Source organism: Pollachius pollachius, assembly GCF_949987615.1.
Source record: "Pollachius pollachius genome assembly, chromosome: 11".
NCBI classification, from domain to species: domain Eukaryota; kingdom Metazoa; phylum Chordata; class Actinopteri; order Gadiformes; family Gadidae; genus Pollachius; species Pollachius pollachius.
In genome coordinates, this window is record NC_136944.1 from 12,260,641 (window position 1) to 12,277,936 (window position 17,296).

A 17,296-nucleotide genomic window follows, 5' to 3' on the forward strand; every position below is an offset into this window, starting at 1 on the left:
GCATAACTTTAGTTACTGAAGGGAAAAACGGTCTGTCTAGTTACTGGACCAGATGAAATGAGACGGAGAGGTAATAAAGTCTGTCGGCACGAGGACCTTGGATTTATTAAGTAAAGTGGCAACGGTTATACAGAGTCATAAGCGTGAGAAATCGAATATGTCTAAGTCCCTAATCAGCGCTGATGGTTCGTCCGGAGCTTCGCCTCCGTGGAAGGTCTGCTTCAGAAGAAGGTGAAGAGTCTCAGAGTGATACAGTCTTATGCTGTATCTCCTCGTGATGAGGTGTGTGCGTTTGAGATGTGTGTGGTTCTGTGTGTTTTTACTTGACCTTGGCTCCCAGGCACTAGTGTATGACCTTGGCTCCCAGGCACTAGTGTATGCATGTATATCTTCTTGTGTTTCTCCTCACGGGGGAGAGCTTCAGAGCATCTCCTGTTGTGGTCCTCCCGTTCTTGAGGATGACTGGTGCATTGTCTGAGTGTCTACCATCTGCCGGGAGGAGAAATGGGGCCCTGGCTCCGGCCCTGACCTGACTATATTCTCATGTATGTGTTATGTGTTAAAAGTTGACTATATTATAAGGTGACTGCCATGTGATGTGCTCATTAAGCTAGGGTAGGAGTTAGCTATATTTATAATGTACATGTGATGTGCTCAGCAGGTTATTTTGCCCAACATTACCACCATTTTAAAAATGTTAATATAGCTAATTCCTCTCCTCTCCATATCTTATTAATACATTCATGATTGTTTCCCTGTTATTACCAGTTACCCTTAATTCACACAGGGATGTAATCATTTAGAACATCTTTATTGGCCATCATCGGCAGGTCTCCTGCTTTTCCGTGGGAAGATTTCGACAAATGACTGAGATACGTCGCTCACGGGGGACTCTCCTTCCACGAAACACTGACTGCTCGTCCTTCAGGATCTCATGGGTGAAGCCATACCTGGCCGTGTCCCTGGATAAAAAGATTTATTATTCATTATGCACCCCTTCTCAGGCTAAATTACTTCTAATGGGTACAATTCAAAAGATAGGGATTATTTCATACTCTGATGTACTGCAATATTTATTGTGCAATTTAAATCCAAGTAACATTAATCAATCAGATTCGGATTCCAAGATTTATAAACTATCAAAATCAATACAACATGCGCAGCAAATCGACAAAATATCAGAAAAAATTAAATCATATAATTTAGTATACATATTTTTTTCAACCAACCCCTACTTATTTGTATGTATGTTCAGGCATATACCTATATATACATATATAAATAAAGGTGTATTCTACGAGTCGATCAAAGGAAGAGCAGACAAGCAAACAAAAATCAGTTGCAAACCTAAAATATACAATATTTGGATTGGTATGAGTCAATTTGTTTAACTGCAAAATCGAGTATTCAAGAAGAAAATACCATAACATAGGTCAAATGCAAACAAAGCAGTGATAAAGGGGGAGAAGCAACATACTAAACCTCAATATGTAGAGGGAGTATCGTGGCAGAAAGAGATCCAGCCATTGGTTGGCGTTGTCTTCCTTTACCAAGCGCATCACACTGTCTGATAGGAGACTGAGCCCTGCAATTGTACTGCCACAGAACTAGGACGAAAGGGTAAAGTAAATACATATTGCATTTAAATACATCATTTTCATACGTACATACTACATGCAATTATAACTGAATGGAATTATTTCATTTATTCATGTAAATACATTTTAAAATCGAACTGCTACAGAGAATTTACTCTTTCATAAGAAATATCAACAGCGTTATGCCTTTTTAAAAAAGATTCATTAAGAGCCATTTGAATATGAAACACATATGAAAGATCAAAATTAGCGTTCAATGTTCAATAGTTTGAAAGAAGATAAAGTGGTTGTGAGGATAAAGTCACAACGTTTGTGTGCCATCATTGTTGACAAACGTCAACAATGTTTCTTATGCAACAATGCGTCTCATACACAAGAAGGCACAGTTTATTGTATTTTTAAAGGTCTATATTCCTACAATTTGAGAGACCGACTTGGAGGCGGGGCAAGCTCATTTTGGTCCGAGCGTGGAAATGCTCCATCTCGGGTGCGGAAACATATATCAGTGCACTACGACCAAAAGTGTGAATGTAATAACGCCATAGGTGTGGCGTGCAAGGTAAAGTTTGGGAGTCTAGTTGTATTGAGATTCTAAACGTTGACACTCTCGCTCTGAAACTTTGGCACTTGGCACTTTTTGAAGTGCGAGAACGTGGTGCAGTATTTTATAAAGCACCATAGCTCTTATGCATATATATAATATATAGTATAGAATAATATACTCTTACATTCCGTTATCATACGATTCGTACCTTGATGCTGTCGATGTGTGGTTTGATGAAACCAGCCTTGTCCAGATCTAGGACATGTACGGGGCCAAGAAGCGGGCTGCCCTCAGGAAAAGCAACAGATTTGACACGCCTTAAGACACCTTCACACACCGACCCCCATGTTCCACGCTCGGTCTCTCTGTACCCGTGAATAGCCTGAGCAGTAGAAAAAACATAAATATTAATGAATGATGAGTTAAATTAGGCAGATACATTAGCCATATTTTAAGAGATTTTTTTTAAATTAAGAGTTTGAAATAAAAAAACGCAAAAAGGTCCAGAGATTAAAAAAAGATATAATCTTTGTTTCAGCTCGTTAAAAAAAAGTTAAATGCCGACTAAACCAATGACATCTTCAATAATTCCAAATCTGCATAGTAGTTAAAGAAAAGCATTATCTTTATAGCTATCTCACTGTTTGGAAGGGTCATCACTATGTGGCCCAGATCCAGTAACAGTGTATTGCGGAATGTTTGCATTTAATTGTACAAAAGGGGTACAAACTAGAGGTCTTGAGTCTGTGTCAATAGTCTGTTCATTTCGGAACGAATACATTCTCTGTTGTGGTCCGAGGGTACGGTGCCCCCATCAGTCGCCTTGTGTGCCATCACATTTGTTGACACGCCCCTGGGTTTAATGTAGCCAAACAAGTGACCCTAACCTGACAAAAATGCAGATAATAAAAATTCTAACTTACATCATCCCAGTGGTCAAATTGGTAACGTTTCCTTTTCAACCCAGGTTCGAGTTCTTGAAAAAGAGCACATTCTTCCTCTTTGCTGATAAATTGGGTTCGCACCTCTACCTGCGTGCTGAGTTGTTCGATCAAATCCCGCGACGAGCCGTCCACGTAATGTTCTAGCTGTGAGAAAAGACCGCCGGTTACACGGATCATAGAGTTTGTAGAACTCGGACAACGCCTATATTTACGTACATTTAGCGAGTTTATCTGTGTCAAAACACTTTTTAGCAATTTCATTATTATAGTGGATATACGTCCTCTATCAGCTAAAAACTGATCGGTTTAGTTTGTAGGTAGAGCTGTAGATCTACAAGACACCATTTTGTAAGCGCAAAGTACCCTGGGAGGTGTAGTTTTCAAACGGTGAAAGAAAGACGCCAGCAGGTGGCAATATTCTTCAATTAAATGAAATGGTATTTAGGAAAATGTAAACTTTCTAACGTTTCTAGTAAAATGTGCTATTAGGTCTATATTACATCGTATATATTTAGAGACAGATGTTGAAGAAGTTTAGTTAATAGTCGAAACTAGTTGTGGAATTAATGTCCGTCACGTCCTTAAGTGGCCTCACAGACGGTACTGCAGCAATGCCCCATTTAAGTATTGCTCTATTATGGACAGAAGGGGGAGACACATAACTAGAGAGACTATCGTTTCAGGCCTGAGGTAATCAAAAATACTTTGCCCACATTCACATAAAATATATATAGATGTAAAATCCCCGCATATTACATGACTACATAAACATTTAATTAATTATACCCTAATTATAAATATATGGTTTTGTACTGTGTGCATAACATGCAAAATGTACACACACACTCTCTCCCTCTAACACACACAAGCGCACACACAGAACATAGAATAGTTTTTGCCAGGGTCGAGGACATTGAGTTGATGGCTCCACCTGCTTTACAAGAGACAAGTCAGAACTGCAAAATGGACCACGGACTGACATTATTGAAAGAATGCATTCGAAACCCATATAGATCAGCCGATCCTAAAGGCCCTACTACACGCTGTTATAGGACTATTTCATCTTATGGCCACTAGGGGTGTAACGATACACATTTGTACCGAGCCGTCACGGTACGGGAACTTCGGTGCGGTTACAGAGATGGACCGCGGTGCGTAAATGTGGCGTACATAGCGTTAATATGGCGATGGTAAATGCTTGTTTTGCGATGCGGGATTTAAAACTTGAAGTAGGAGTTCCCCCTGGACCGTTTAGCCAAAGTATACTACTCCGACTCCTTAATCCGACTCCGTAACTACGGAGACCCCTCAGCAGCTCTCTGTCGGGATGTCGGATACGCAATGCAATTCGCCGCCCGATCAATCTTATATGTTGACTACAAACCATGTAAGCAGTGTTGTAAATAAACTTCCAAAGCTTTTCAAATCTTATTTGGTGTTTTATTGTTCTTTGAGGTGCAAAGTAAACAATGGACAAAGAAATTAAGGCGCAAAATCAAACCGGAGAAGTGATTCCGGATATGATTTTGTTAGGACCAATCACAGCTCATGACACTATTTCAACAACCCCTGTCTGGGAATTCAGAAATGCAAATGCCATAACCAAGTTTATTGGTGTTTTCATTGCTGTTGATCTATGGCCATTCTTCATCGTTGACAAACAAGCAGTTTTTACAATTTCGAATTTTAAAAACAGTTTTTAAAACTATGAACCGTGACTTCAAAACCGAGGTACTTACCGAACCGTGAATTTTGTGTACCGTTACACCCCCAATGGTCACATGTTGCGCACTCATAATTAATTTTCGTAAAATAACTGTAGGCCAACACAAATATCTAGGCCTATACATTATATTCTATTGACCATTTTGTATAATTATTTTATTTAGTTTGTTGGCACTTGGTCAGTGAGGTACAACATTGGGATAACCAATTTGAACAGAAACAAGCAGAAGCAGGGTTTGCGGTGAAATCAACTTATGACATTTATTCATAAAAGGTGCAGGGGAAAAAGGGAGGAGGCAAAAGGTAACTCAAATCTTCAACGGGTCGGCGGTTGTCGTCAGGGTGCCCTGTCTGGCTCTTCCTGGGATGAGTGAATGAGAGAGAATATGAGAGAATGAATATGAGTGAGAGAATATGAGAGAGAGAGAGAGAATATGAGAGAGCGAGAGAGAGAGGCCAAGCTTCGTGGGGTCTGTGGTCCCTGCCACTGACCTCTTCACCCTAGCTCGGCTTGGGTTTCCTCTTGGAGTCTTTGGGGTTCCTCTTCAGCTGCAGGCCTTCTCTCTGGGTTCAGCACGACACAATTTACACACAATTATCGACACAACAGCTCTTCGGTCCACTTGGACGTAACTTCACTATAAGGGTTCGGATTGGTCAAGAGGGTTGGCCACAGGCCTCTTACCACGAGACTGGCCTAACGTGTCTCTGGTCTCCACACGCTCCTCCAGCCAGTCTGTCTTCAGCTTGTTCTGGTGGGGTTAAAAGGCCTCCTGATTGCAGGGCTAACTCAGCACACAGTGGTAAGCTGAGACACCTGAGTGGGGCGGGGTCTCTATGACACAGCTTTTAGAGTAGTACTTCCCATCCAACAACACACCCCTTGGCTGCCTTTGCCTGTCTTTGTGGCCACCATGTGGCCATGTGGGGCACTGCTCAGCCGCTGGGCCACCACAAGTTTCATTCAATGTACTAACATACGTCAACATTGTCAAAAACCCGCTGCTGGTTCAGTCGGTTAATTTTTATGTCTGGGCGAGGGAAGGAGATAACTCTGTAGCAGGGAATATAGGCCTAATCTAGGTTCAAAGCTAGTGACAGCTGCAGAGGAGCCATTACCACAGGTGACAGGAATATTATTAGAAAGTAACATTTTTTTGAGTGATATGGGATTGGGCTGGATATGAAAAGCATGTGTTGTGGGGCACTTATTGCAATGCTTTGGCTAAAGCAATAAGTTAAGAAGAAAATGACAAATTGGAAAAAACAACAAATATGAAAAATGAATTATGTTGACCAGCTGCATGACAGTTTGTTAGTTTGCCATGATGGTATTACAACATCTCTCTGTGTGCTCTACGTATGGGCATTTTGGTAGTTCTTGACAAACAAGTCACAGGTCAATTTGATGCCTGCAAGGAGGAAGGAAAAAAATGCAAAAAAACACAGTATAATGTATATAAACAACTGATGTGATATAGGAAACAGATGAGCGTATTCCTATTATCTATCCATGTTCCACATAAAGTTGAATTATACTTATGCCAAATTGCAGGTAAAGCTTTGAGTGGGAAAGCTTAACCACTATATTCATATTAATTAATGGTCGCTGGACCACAACATCATTTCTGTTTTTCAGCTCTAAGATGACCCTGTTGTTTAATAAGGGGAGTCTTGAAGTCTTGAGTTCTGACCTTCTCTTAGTGGTGTGAAGGGGAAGTCTGGGAGGTAGCGTCTCAGCTTGGCATTGTTGGCTGTCTTCTTCAATTAGCCATCTGACAAGCTGGTGTCATACTGGTATCATGGGTCAAGGTTATTGGGCAAGATGCTTTGGATTGTGGCTGACCTCAATATATTATATCTATAAAGGGAATGGGTCTGCTTCCAGTCTAGGGACGGTCAGGCAGTAGAACTCCACTCAACAGAGCTATCTTATTGTCAATATTTCTGCAAAATTATTACAACGTAGCCTGTCCCTTACTATAATGCAATTTGACTAGATGTTTCACAATGGATATAACATTCAAATTGCTGTTAAAAATGGCAGATTTGAGTAGTAGGGATGCATCAATCAGGTTTGAACAGATCAGATACAATTTTTTTTGAAATATATATTAAAGGTAGAATATGCAAGATTTCTGCATTATTACTTACGTTATATATTTTATTTTCTTGTGTACCAACATAATCCCCGAAGTTTTCAGCAATTGCTAATCTAAGGGATATCCGTAATTTTGAAAAGGGAACGTCCCGGGCAATGTTGTCAAGTCGTAATGGCGTAAAATTCCCCATTAACCACTAGCATCTGGGAAATATCTGAATCATGGGAAACACAGGGAGTGAGGAAGGAAGACGGAGAACTATGATAGCTATCCACTCTGTTTTTATTTTCATTCAATGTATTGCTCATTCTTGATGATACATGATTATTCAGTCCAGTTTGCCGCGACTTCTGTTGAAAAGCCTTACCATGTAAAGCGTAAACGTACGGGCGAATCAAACAACCCAAGAAGATGATCTGATAAGAGGAGAGATAGACTACAAGAGTAAATATCAGTGCGACATTCCGAAGATGGAGAGCTTCGCAATGAACACTAGGCTGTACACGAAAGTCCTTTAACATTCAACAGAAGGTGAAGATATTCCTTTTGATGAGGACTGTACATTTATCAGCAGACTGTAATATCAGAATTTGCTACGGTTTTGTCTGATTTAATGGTGGTATGGCCAACGGTCAACTGAACGCGCTGCACTTCATATTCATGTTTCATTTCAATTATTTAATGTAAATGCATTCATCTCAAAGCAGCCTTTTTACTTGAAAACAAATATTTTCTTTCTACAGATATTAATAAATGTCTTGTACTGTAGATAAAATCCTTGCCTCAGTTTTTAATCACGCATACTTACTATTATTTGATTATGCAATGCCTTATAAAGAAGGCAGTATGGATATCTCTAAAGAAGATAACAGGAGTGATGTTGCTGACAGTAATTATAACAGTGCTGCCATGAAACCAGCATGCAGGGCATTTGGGTCTGGGTATTCTTCACATATCCTGCTCACTCCTGCCGTGTCGCATGCTGATGCCGTCCCTCTTCCTCTACCCACTGGTCTTCCTCTTGCCTCACCGCTTGCTCTTCCTGTCCTTTTTCCTTTGGCCGCTTTCCTGTGATGGGTCTTGCCCCCTGCTACAGGTGGGCTGACAATATTTATGTGGCTACATTGAAAGAGCTGTCATGTGTTTTTAGCAAACTTAAGTACTTATACTTATTAATATTAAGTGTGTAAATCATTTAGCATTATTTTTTTCTTCATTCTGTAAATACCAAGTGTTGCCTTCTTTGAGTGTGTCACTTTACATACTATGGTTTATTGCAATGCTTTTATGCTTATGCAATTAGAACAAATGTAAGGTAAGACTATGAATATGGCAATGACTACCAATGCAGGATATGTTATTGTAACAAGTCCTTACAGAGTGGATGGAGACAGCTTGTGCTTGAGGGTACAAAGCAGGTCTTTAATTAAAAATAAACAAAAATAAACAGAAACCAGGGGCCCGTTGAGGGCTAGGGTTAACAGTGCTGCGCTAATTTAGCCCAAAATGTTATTCTCCATATAACTCATCTAAATCTCATCTTAATTTAGCAGCTTAACGCTACTTTGACTGAGGTGCGGCTATTTCATTACAATTAAATGACATTACGGGATTAAATGTAACGTGAATAAAACTTTCATAAATTACCTCAACATGTTTGCTGCTGAGTCGCGTCAAATTGATTTTAACCGGAAACAACGTCATCGAACAAAGACTTTCGTTAGAGTTGGATAGAAGCACCCTTCCAGCGGCACGGCATTTATTTTCGTTAATAGGATGTTTTGTATGCAAATCATTGCGTGCGATTATGTAAGGGTTGTTCTTTTAACACATGTGAGATATTGTTCATTTGTTGAGCTAACAGAAATGTGTGTTTTTCTTATAAGAAAAGACACAATGGCATGTCAACACAGCCCCTGTTATAAAGTACAGGTTTCAAGAAAGCCTTTTGTCACATTGAAGGAACTATGTTGACATTAAAGTACTTATGGATGCAATCGTTTTGCAATACGTAATGCTTCAGTTGCACTGTTTGCAGACATAATTATATTAAATCACAGGGTGCAGCCTTGTCGTATCAGGTTATTGATACTTTAGTCTTTTAAACTAACATGGGGCTGTGAGAATAATGACATGAATGTGTAGGTCTACTACTTTTAACCTCTTTTCTTCTCCCATTAAGGAGGGCCCTTTTGTGCGCAGGGGCCCCTGGGAACTTTCCCTGATTGCCCATATTGTAGATCCTGGCTTGATTCCAAGGAAAGATTGCCCCAGGCCCAGAAGTCTGGGCTAAGCCTCCACAAATACTAGAAAAGCCACGGTTTGTGATTATGACCACCCCTCAAGAGTGTTTGGGGCCATTACTGTCTGCTACTTCTGAAGAAACGATTACCAGTGTTGTTTTGACAATGCCCCTCACACTTGCTACTATGGAACTCAATTGGCCTTTACGACTGTCACTTCTGCTCAAATCGCAGTTGTTCAAACTCATAGGTGGAAGTTCTCCAGCTAAAATGGGGGTTTACTTACCCTTTAAGGGTGTTCAAAGGATACATGTATCTGGCCCTTGAATTCCAGTGCCTCTGCGATCATTTCCACTGCCTCTTGAATTGAGACCTCATCCTCTTCACCCACTGCATGAAAAAAGTGAATGTATGTGCTTGATGATTGTTAAGCAGAAGCATATACTCACAATCACAGAAATGGCTTTAATCACCGCTCCTGACCCCACCCAATGGTATTTACCATGAAGGTATGCAGGTATGCATGCCCTGCAGGCATGCCTAAACACTCATTCACCTTAGGTGCAGGGTTAATCACTAGACAAACAACTAAGTCTAAAGGTACGGCCACACCAAACGCATTACTCGCGTTAGGGGCGTCGAAAATCTGCATTTTTGCATAGGGAACCATTGGTTTAGGCGCGTAGACACGTTACACACGTTAAAGCGGCGCGTTAGGGACGTTAGACGCGGCAGACGCACGTAATGACGCACGTAAACGCACCAACGCGCCCAACGCACCAACGCGACGAGTTAAATTTTTTTTAACTTTAAACGCGAGTAACGCGTGACGCTTGCACAGAAGCACATGGCGGACATCTTACTCTTTATTCTGGGTGGAAATAGTAACATAATTATGCCATTAAAAGTGTTTATGTAAACATTTTTAGCGAGAAATGTGCATTTTACTTTCATAATGTTCGCTCGGTGAATGTGAAGGATGTTTGGTTTGATAGTTATGACGAAGAGGTAACGCTCCATTCTCTTGCATGGGCAGCGACTTTGGTTGCTAAGCAACCTCAACGTCTTTGGCGGACTATTTCTCTGGTGATCAACACTACGAATGCTGGCAACACACCAGACACACCATGTGAAGTTATTTAACCCGATTATTGGTATTTATATCCGAGATTATTTAATCGAACCCGATCTAAACTCTGTCATACACCGTAACACGGCAGCGTTTGGGTTTCCTACCTCGGACTCCTAAATACAGCGCAGCGATGGTGGCTGCGTTGGAGCGTTAGGCGCGTTGAACCATTTTTGTGACACACAATGATCAAGCGGCAGGTTAGGCGCGTTACACGCGTTATCCAACGCGAGTAACGCGTTTGGTGTGGCCGTACCTTTAAGGATTATCAGTCCAATTCCGTCCAACCCTTTGTTGCGATGGTGTTGCAGATATCAACCCAAGATAATGCAGGGTCCCTGCTTTTCTAATGGTTTTCATAACAAGAAAATAGTTCATCTTATATTGGCTCCAAACACTGAAAAACAAAGGAATGCTTGAATCCTCCATTTCTCTTGTGATAATTTAGGCATAATAAAATCTCCTGGATTGAGCAGATTGCCTCATACGGACCGGGCAGTATGTCCAGTGCAATCAACTTGTGAAATGTAAGGCCATAAATTAAAGTTTTTGTTTATACTAGAACAGTATTCCTTTATTCTGTGACAGAAACAAGATTTAACCATGTAACTACGGTTCTATGGATTCCAGATGACTGCCAGAATCAGTGCTTAAGCACGGGATGTATCCATCTCACTCGCTCGAAGGTCGACTGTGTATACCAACGTTGTGATCCTGGATGACGTAGGGCGCTATATCCGCCCAATAGCATAGATGCCCCCGTCATCCTAAAGTTTGACTGCCAGAGAACTCTGGCAGTCATTTGGAATTCATAGAACCGTAGTTACATGCATTACTCTCATTCGATTTCATCCCTACGGACTGCCAGAGGCAGTGCTTTAGCATTGGATTGCTAATATCAACATTTTCCGAGGAATCCTGAATCTACCTATTTGAGAGCAGGCTGCCAACCTAGGCAGGAGAGCTGCCACCACATCATGCGTAGCAGTGACATTGATCCTGTAGAACCTGGCAAAGGTTGAGAATCCCAGGTCGCCGCCACACATATGTTCACTAGAGTTACACTCCTCAATGCCACCCAGGATGCAGAGAGAAGCTCCTGGTGGAATGGCATTTAACCTTAAAGGGCAGGCCCTTGGCCTTGTATGCCTCAGATGGCTTCCACAATCCAGTTGGACAAACTGTTTGGACAAGGCGTGGCCCCTCCTGTGTCCACCGTAACAGAGACACAGACTATCAGACTGGCATAAGCCAGACGTTGCTTCCATATACCGTCTGATTGCCTGCACTGGGCAGAGAAGGACTGCTTTCATCCCTGCCCTTTTAAGCCGAATGCCTGGCAGACATGTAGGATCACATGCTTTGCTGATGCAATTGCTAGCAAAAAGGCTTGCCAGACGGATTCACATTGCCCCGAGAGCTCAAAAGGGGTGACAAAGGGATTCCAGCACCAACTGCAAGGCCCATGAGGGAACTCTCATTCAATGTGGGGTATCTGCCCCCTTTAGGAAACGGGGGACAAGGCTGTGTGACCCAACCATCTGGTTCACTGGAGCGGGTTCACTGATAACCGGAAGGTTGCTATTTCAATCCCCGGAGTGTCAAGGTGTCGGAGTGTTTATATAATTACTAGTCAATTTAAAAGGAATTGTATGCATTCTCCAAGGACCTAGAGATCCCTCCCTTTCTCTCTCTAACTGAGAGGTGTTAAGATAGTTGGCATTTGCATTGCCACTGTAGCCACGAAGACTGTCGTAGCCTAGCTTACAGAGTTGCAGAAACATCCACTTCGCCCATAGTGTATTGCAGTTTAACTTGGCCTCTCCCACTATGGCTGACTTCAGTCATGACCAATCCTAAACTTTCAACAATGGTCACTCCAACTCACCTTTGTTACCTTTATATTAACTACCCACAATGCAAAAGAGTCCCTATAGGAATCTTGTTCACCCATTGTCTCACTCAGTTATCCTTGGTAACTTTTCTACCTCTATCTTCCCCTGATTGCCTTAAAATCGTAGGCCCAGCAGGGTCACGTGGGAAAAGAGGTTCAGGCCATGTGGGGGCTCGGTGCCGTTGAATGGGCTGTTCATCCTGCCAGCGATGCCCGCTGGTTGAAAGTGACTGCCTGCGTGCCCAGGAGGGTCCTCCTGCCTCATAAAGGGTATAGGCTCCTTCCAGAGGCTTATAAACTGCAGTCTGATTTGGGCTGCCTGGCTTCGCTCTATCGCCTGCTCTGCTGCGGGGCCAAACATCTCCCCTAAAACCACCAGTAGAGAGCGGAGGACCCTTCTGCATGGCCTCGAAAGTGAAACCTGTGCCAGCCAAACTTGGCGGCGGGCTAATGTCAAGGTTGCTATGAGTCTGGCGAGCTCCCTTGACACAAAGCAAATGCCTGCAGTGACGTGTCTGGGCTGGGCTGTGGGATCTGCCCCTGAAACCTGCATGGACTGGGAAAGGGACAGAATCTGGTGGGAAAGGGAGTTCCCAATACGGCCCACACGGCCATCTGCATCATAGCTCCTCATAATTAGATCTTCCGTTATGCTGCACTGAGGCTTGGGGCAGCGGGCATCAGGCCATAATACTTCCTCCAGGGAAACTATGAAGAAGGGAGTTTTGCGGCACTGAGGCCTGGGACACAAGGCATCAGGCCGTAATACTTCCTCTGGGGAAACTATTAAGGAGGCCACCGCTGGCTCCACATGCGCCCCAGCCCGCGACTGTCTGCAGCCTGCATGGCAGCAAAGGCCCTGCTGTCTACGGAGTGGTAAGAGAAGCGCCTAGGGTCTGACCAGAACCTCTGAAGCTCCTCCATGTAGGGCTGTAAGGGCAATATCTGAAAGGCTCCTTCAGAATGCTGTGGGGCTCCTCTAAAGTAAGCCCTTGGCGGAGCAGTTTGAGCTGGGGTCTTGTCCAGCCCCAAGCGCGCTAGTGCATCCCTGACTGTGCCCTAAGCGGGACAGCGTCTGATCCGGCTCTGGAGCCCTGCACTGTCCCCCGCTCTTAATTAGAATATGGAGGCTCTGCCTCCCCCTCCTCAAAATGACTGCAGGATGTTCCGCTGGACAGAACGTTCTCCTCCCCCTCAAGAGTTTTTGGGGGAGGCCCAGCTGGGTAGATTCCCCCTAGCTGCAGATGAAGCAACAGTGCTTTAATCTGGGAAACTCAGATGTTCACGTGTCTACCCTGGTCGCCACACCTCTCGTTTTTTTCCCATGGTGGGGCACCCACAGTCCTCTTCCTGTGGTGTCCAGGTGTAAGAGCCGCCAGATGAGGGTAGCTCGGAATCAAGCTAAGCTAGCTTGGCTTACTACGCAGCCCTTGGCAAGAAAATGCAGTTCATGCATACCTTGTCTGACAGCCCCTCCCTCAGGTTTTCCATACCCAGGCATACGGGGCACTCCACATGGCAATCATCCGCCTGAAGCGGGGCCATGCAGGTGTTACACAGATGGGACCCCAACATCTCCAGACACGGAGCGATACCAAGCCCTGCATTCTATCATTCTATGGGCGCAATAACATTGTGGCAACCACCAGCCTGGTGTTCAACCGAGAACCGGCGAGAGACGCTGTTCTGGCAATTAATAACAAATAATACTAAATAAAAACTGGTTTGACAATGTCGCAGCCTCTGGAGCAGGAGTCAGCATCCTTTTCAACATGCAGTGCCAGTTTGACATTTTCTTGTTAATGAGTGTGCCTTAAGCAACAATATATTAAAAATTAAGATGAATTATGACACAGCGACCAAAAACATTTCCAGAAGACCTGAAATTGTATTATTTCCATATAGTCCACAATCATGCATCAACATTTTTAATGTTTTTTTGGTTGTAGCAGTGTTCCTTGGAAAAAGTTTGCCGAGTCAGGATCACTTGTTACTCACTTTATTTGGTAAAGGTTTGGACTAGTCTCTATGAAGCAAAAGGAGGGGAATTGTATAGGCACGTGTGGAGATACGCTTAGTAAGGCATCTGATGGATGCGTTACCTAAAGCGTTCTGGCCCCCTGGGCTATGTGTTGTGACTTTAATACTGGGCAGGCGTGGACTCAGTTATGTGCTCTGATCGGCTAAGCATGGTGCTGAACTCCCGCCTCCTGGATACTCGTATGTGTACTCTGTGCTAATCCCTTGCGGCCATGTATTGGCACTGCAACTTGTTTTTGTGGATTGGGGCTGACCTCTTGTGGCTATGTGCGGGAATTACACTTGTTTTTATGGCCTTGAGCGTTTGGGTCTCTCGAACATCTTGACCGCTCGTATCTCTAGAATTGACACATGATGAATGGCTTCCTGTATGAGCTGGACGCCTCCCTAGGCTCAGGATCCCTCCCTACGATGAAAAAGAAGCCTCTTTAATTGGTAAGGGCATATGTGGCCTGTTGGAATGAATGTGTGAATTATGGTACATTGTTATATTTGCAACATTGGCTTACAAATTATAATTACATATGTCCCATCTTAAAACACGGGGGTTGTCAAGTAAGGTTGATTCATCTGTGTCCTAAAGACAGAGTTAGGTGAGGTTCATCCATAGAGGCCTTAAAGATTTAGGTAGGAAGGGGATGTTGATTCATTGGTGCCATTTTTATTTTATATGCAATAGACATTTACTTACAACGTTTTCTAAGCTTCAATTTATAGCACTAATTATTTCCCAGCTTTCAGCAAATGCAAAGACTAATATATGAAATAATATGCTTAACCAAACGTATGAAATGGTATTAGTCCCCTAATGGGAAATCAACACAGGCCCCTCCAAGAGATGCGCGAGCTGAAGTCCGAAGCATTGACTGAAATGAGGAGTTCTTATAGAGTTTTTGTCAGGATTCTGAAGGCAGGTCTCTCCCCCAATAAAACTAAAGCATTTGTTAACCAGATGGTAATCTATCGATTGAAGATCCTCAAGGTGTCATAAAAAGGAGTTTGTGGCCTGCCCTATCAGTTGAAACCCTGGCTCAATCTTATCCCGGTGGTGTCAGGAAAACAGCCTTTGAACACATCACCCGAGGGGTTCACTGAACACAGGCACATTCCAACAAATACAGAGACACAGAATGTGAAAATTGATTTTTCCCATTAAACCGTAATCTTTTCATACCAAAGCATATTCTGTGAAGCATATTGTCTACTACAAAATGAACAAGGGTACACATACAAAAATACAAGCATTAGAATACAATAAAACCATTAAAACATTTCAACCATTTTATGTTTTATGAGGGAGCTCATTTAATATGTTTAAGTAGTTTAATATGTTATCGGGATATGATAACTGAAAGTTGTATGCGAAAGAAGGATGTGATGGAATTGGAATTGGGATTAATTGAAAATGGCTCCTGCTTATTGGTTCATAGCGCAGCCAGGGCTCCAGGCTATTCGTGAATAGAGTTTGGTGTGATTCAGACCCCTTAGCTAGTCAAACCCACTAAGCGGAGGAATTTCCTCCTCTCTCCCATTGAACACCATGTTATTCAGTTAATGGAGGCTGAGGGAGGAACATCCTCAAGCAGTAATGTTCAATAGGCGATAGGGGGTGCTAATGTCCCTTTACCCAGGGGAACTAATGTTACATATACAAAGGCATTTAAGTAGTCATATTTAAGGGCATTAATTCATTACAGTAGTCTGGGCAATCTACATTTTTTAATCTCAACAATGTTAAGGAGGATCATCCTCCCTCTCCTCACTAGAGAAGCCTCCACTGGTATACACATATGGTGCGCTTGTGTTATTGTCATCTTATCATCATTTGGGAATTACATTTTGTTCACTTAATTATCTATGTACAGAAAATATACAACCAGGTTGGTTATGCAGGTCCTGCTCACATTAATTGTAAGATTCTACATTTCATGTTTTTTATCAATATCATGATTGATATTAAACATTGAGACATGATGATGAACAAAAGTTGTAAGATTGTAAGAAAATTGTGCAAGATAATGCTGTAGCCTACCAAGTGTTTGTATGTTCACTCAAAGGTAGATAGTCAATGGATAATCCTCTTCAGAGAGGCATCGGGAAATCCCTCCAAAATGGCTGGAAAATAATGCAGCTAAAACACGCTCTGAATGGCGAAGAAGTGGACCTAAACAACATGAAAGTCTTTGTAGGCTCTGAATATTTCACTACTAAGATCTACTAAGATATTTTTCATCAGTAAACTCAAAAACTGGATGTGAGTACATGAAAGCATGTTTTTAACTAAGACTGTTTTTAACTGAATAGGCATCATCCATTACTATCGTCAGGACGTCTAAAACATGTTGAATTTGTGGCTGAAGGTGCTCCCCATCTCCCACAGCTCAGCATAGAGGGGATGGGAGGGGTTACCCAAGATGCACTTGAATTTGTCCCTCATCCTCCCCTCCACCACTACCTCCAGACTGTCCAGTTCTAGTCCCACAGCAGAGCTGGCCTTCCTCACAAGCTTGTTGAGTCTATTGGACTCACCAGGCTTTATGCCTCCTCGCCAGCACGCCCCAGCAAAGAACAGTGTGCTGGCTACCACAGACTGATAGAACATCTTTAGTAGCCTGCCACACACGTCAAAGGACCTGAGGCTCCTGAGGAAGAAGAGTCTGCTCTGACCATTCCGATAGAGGGCCTCAGTGTTGTCTGGCCAGTTCTGTTTATTGTTCATGCTCACTCCAAGGATCTCCTATCCACTCCAAGGAGAGGAGTTGGGGGCTTCCTGCTCCGTCGGATGTCCCAGAGTTGAAGCTGAAGTCAGAGTTGTCGATGGTGAAGAGAAAAGGTGAAGGTAGCCTACTGTTCCTTGGGGTGCGCTGGTTTTACTCATCGCCACATCTGACAGGCCGCTCTGCAGCCGCACGTATACTGTGGCCTGCTGGAGAGGTTAGCCTCCAATCCAGGCCACCAGGTCATGGTCAGCCCGCATCGCTGAGAGCTTCTTCTTCAGCTTCTGCATTTCGGGCTTGCCCTCCAGCCTCTCCCTATAGTTGTTTTTTGCCGCCCATAGCTCCCTTCTCAGCTCCTTC

The 17,296-nt window shown here is 43.0% G+C and overlaps 1 protein-coding gene across 1 annotated transcript; it reads right to left on the reverse strand.

Moving 5' to 3' along the window:
- Positions 1 to 88: 88 nt before the first annotated feature.
- On the reverse strand, positions 89 to 3,416 carry alkbh7 (alkB homolog 7). The gene is made up of 4 exons (XM_079746931.1): positions 3,066 to 3,416; positions 2,351 to 2,524; positions 1,483 to 1,607; positions 89 to 962 (listed from the first exon to the last, which is right to left on the reverse strand). Exons 1-4 carry the CDS (start codon positions 3,345 to 3,347, stop codon positions 821 to 823), a joined length of 723 nt encoding a protein of 240 aa, XP_079603057.1. The 5' UTR covers positions 3,348 to 3,416; the 3' UTR covers positions 89 to 820.
- Between the last annotated feature and the right edge of the window lie 13,880 nt (positions 3,417 to 17,296).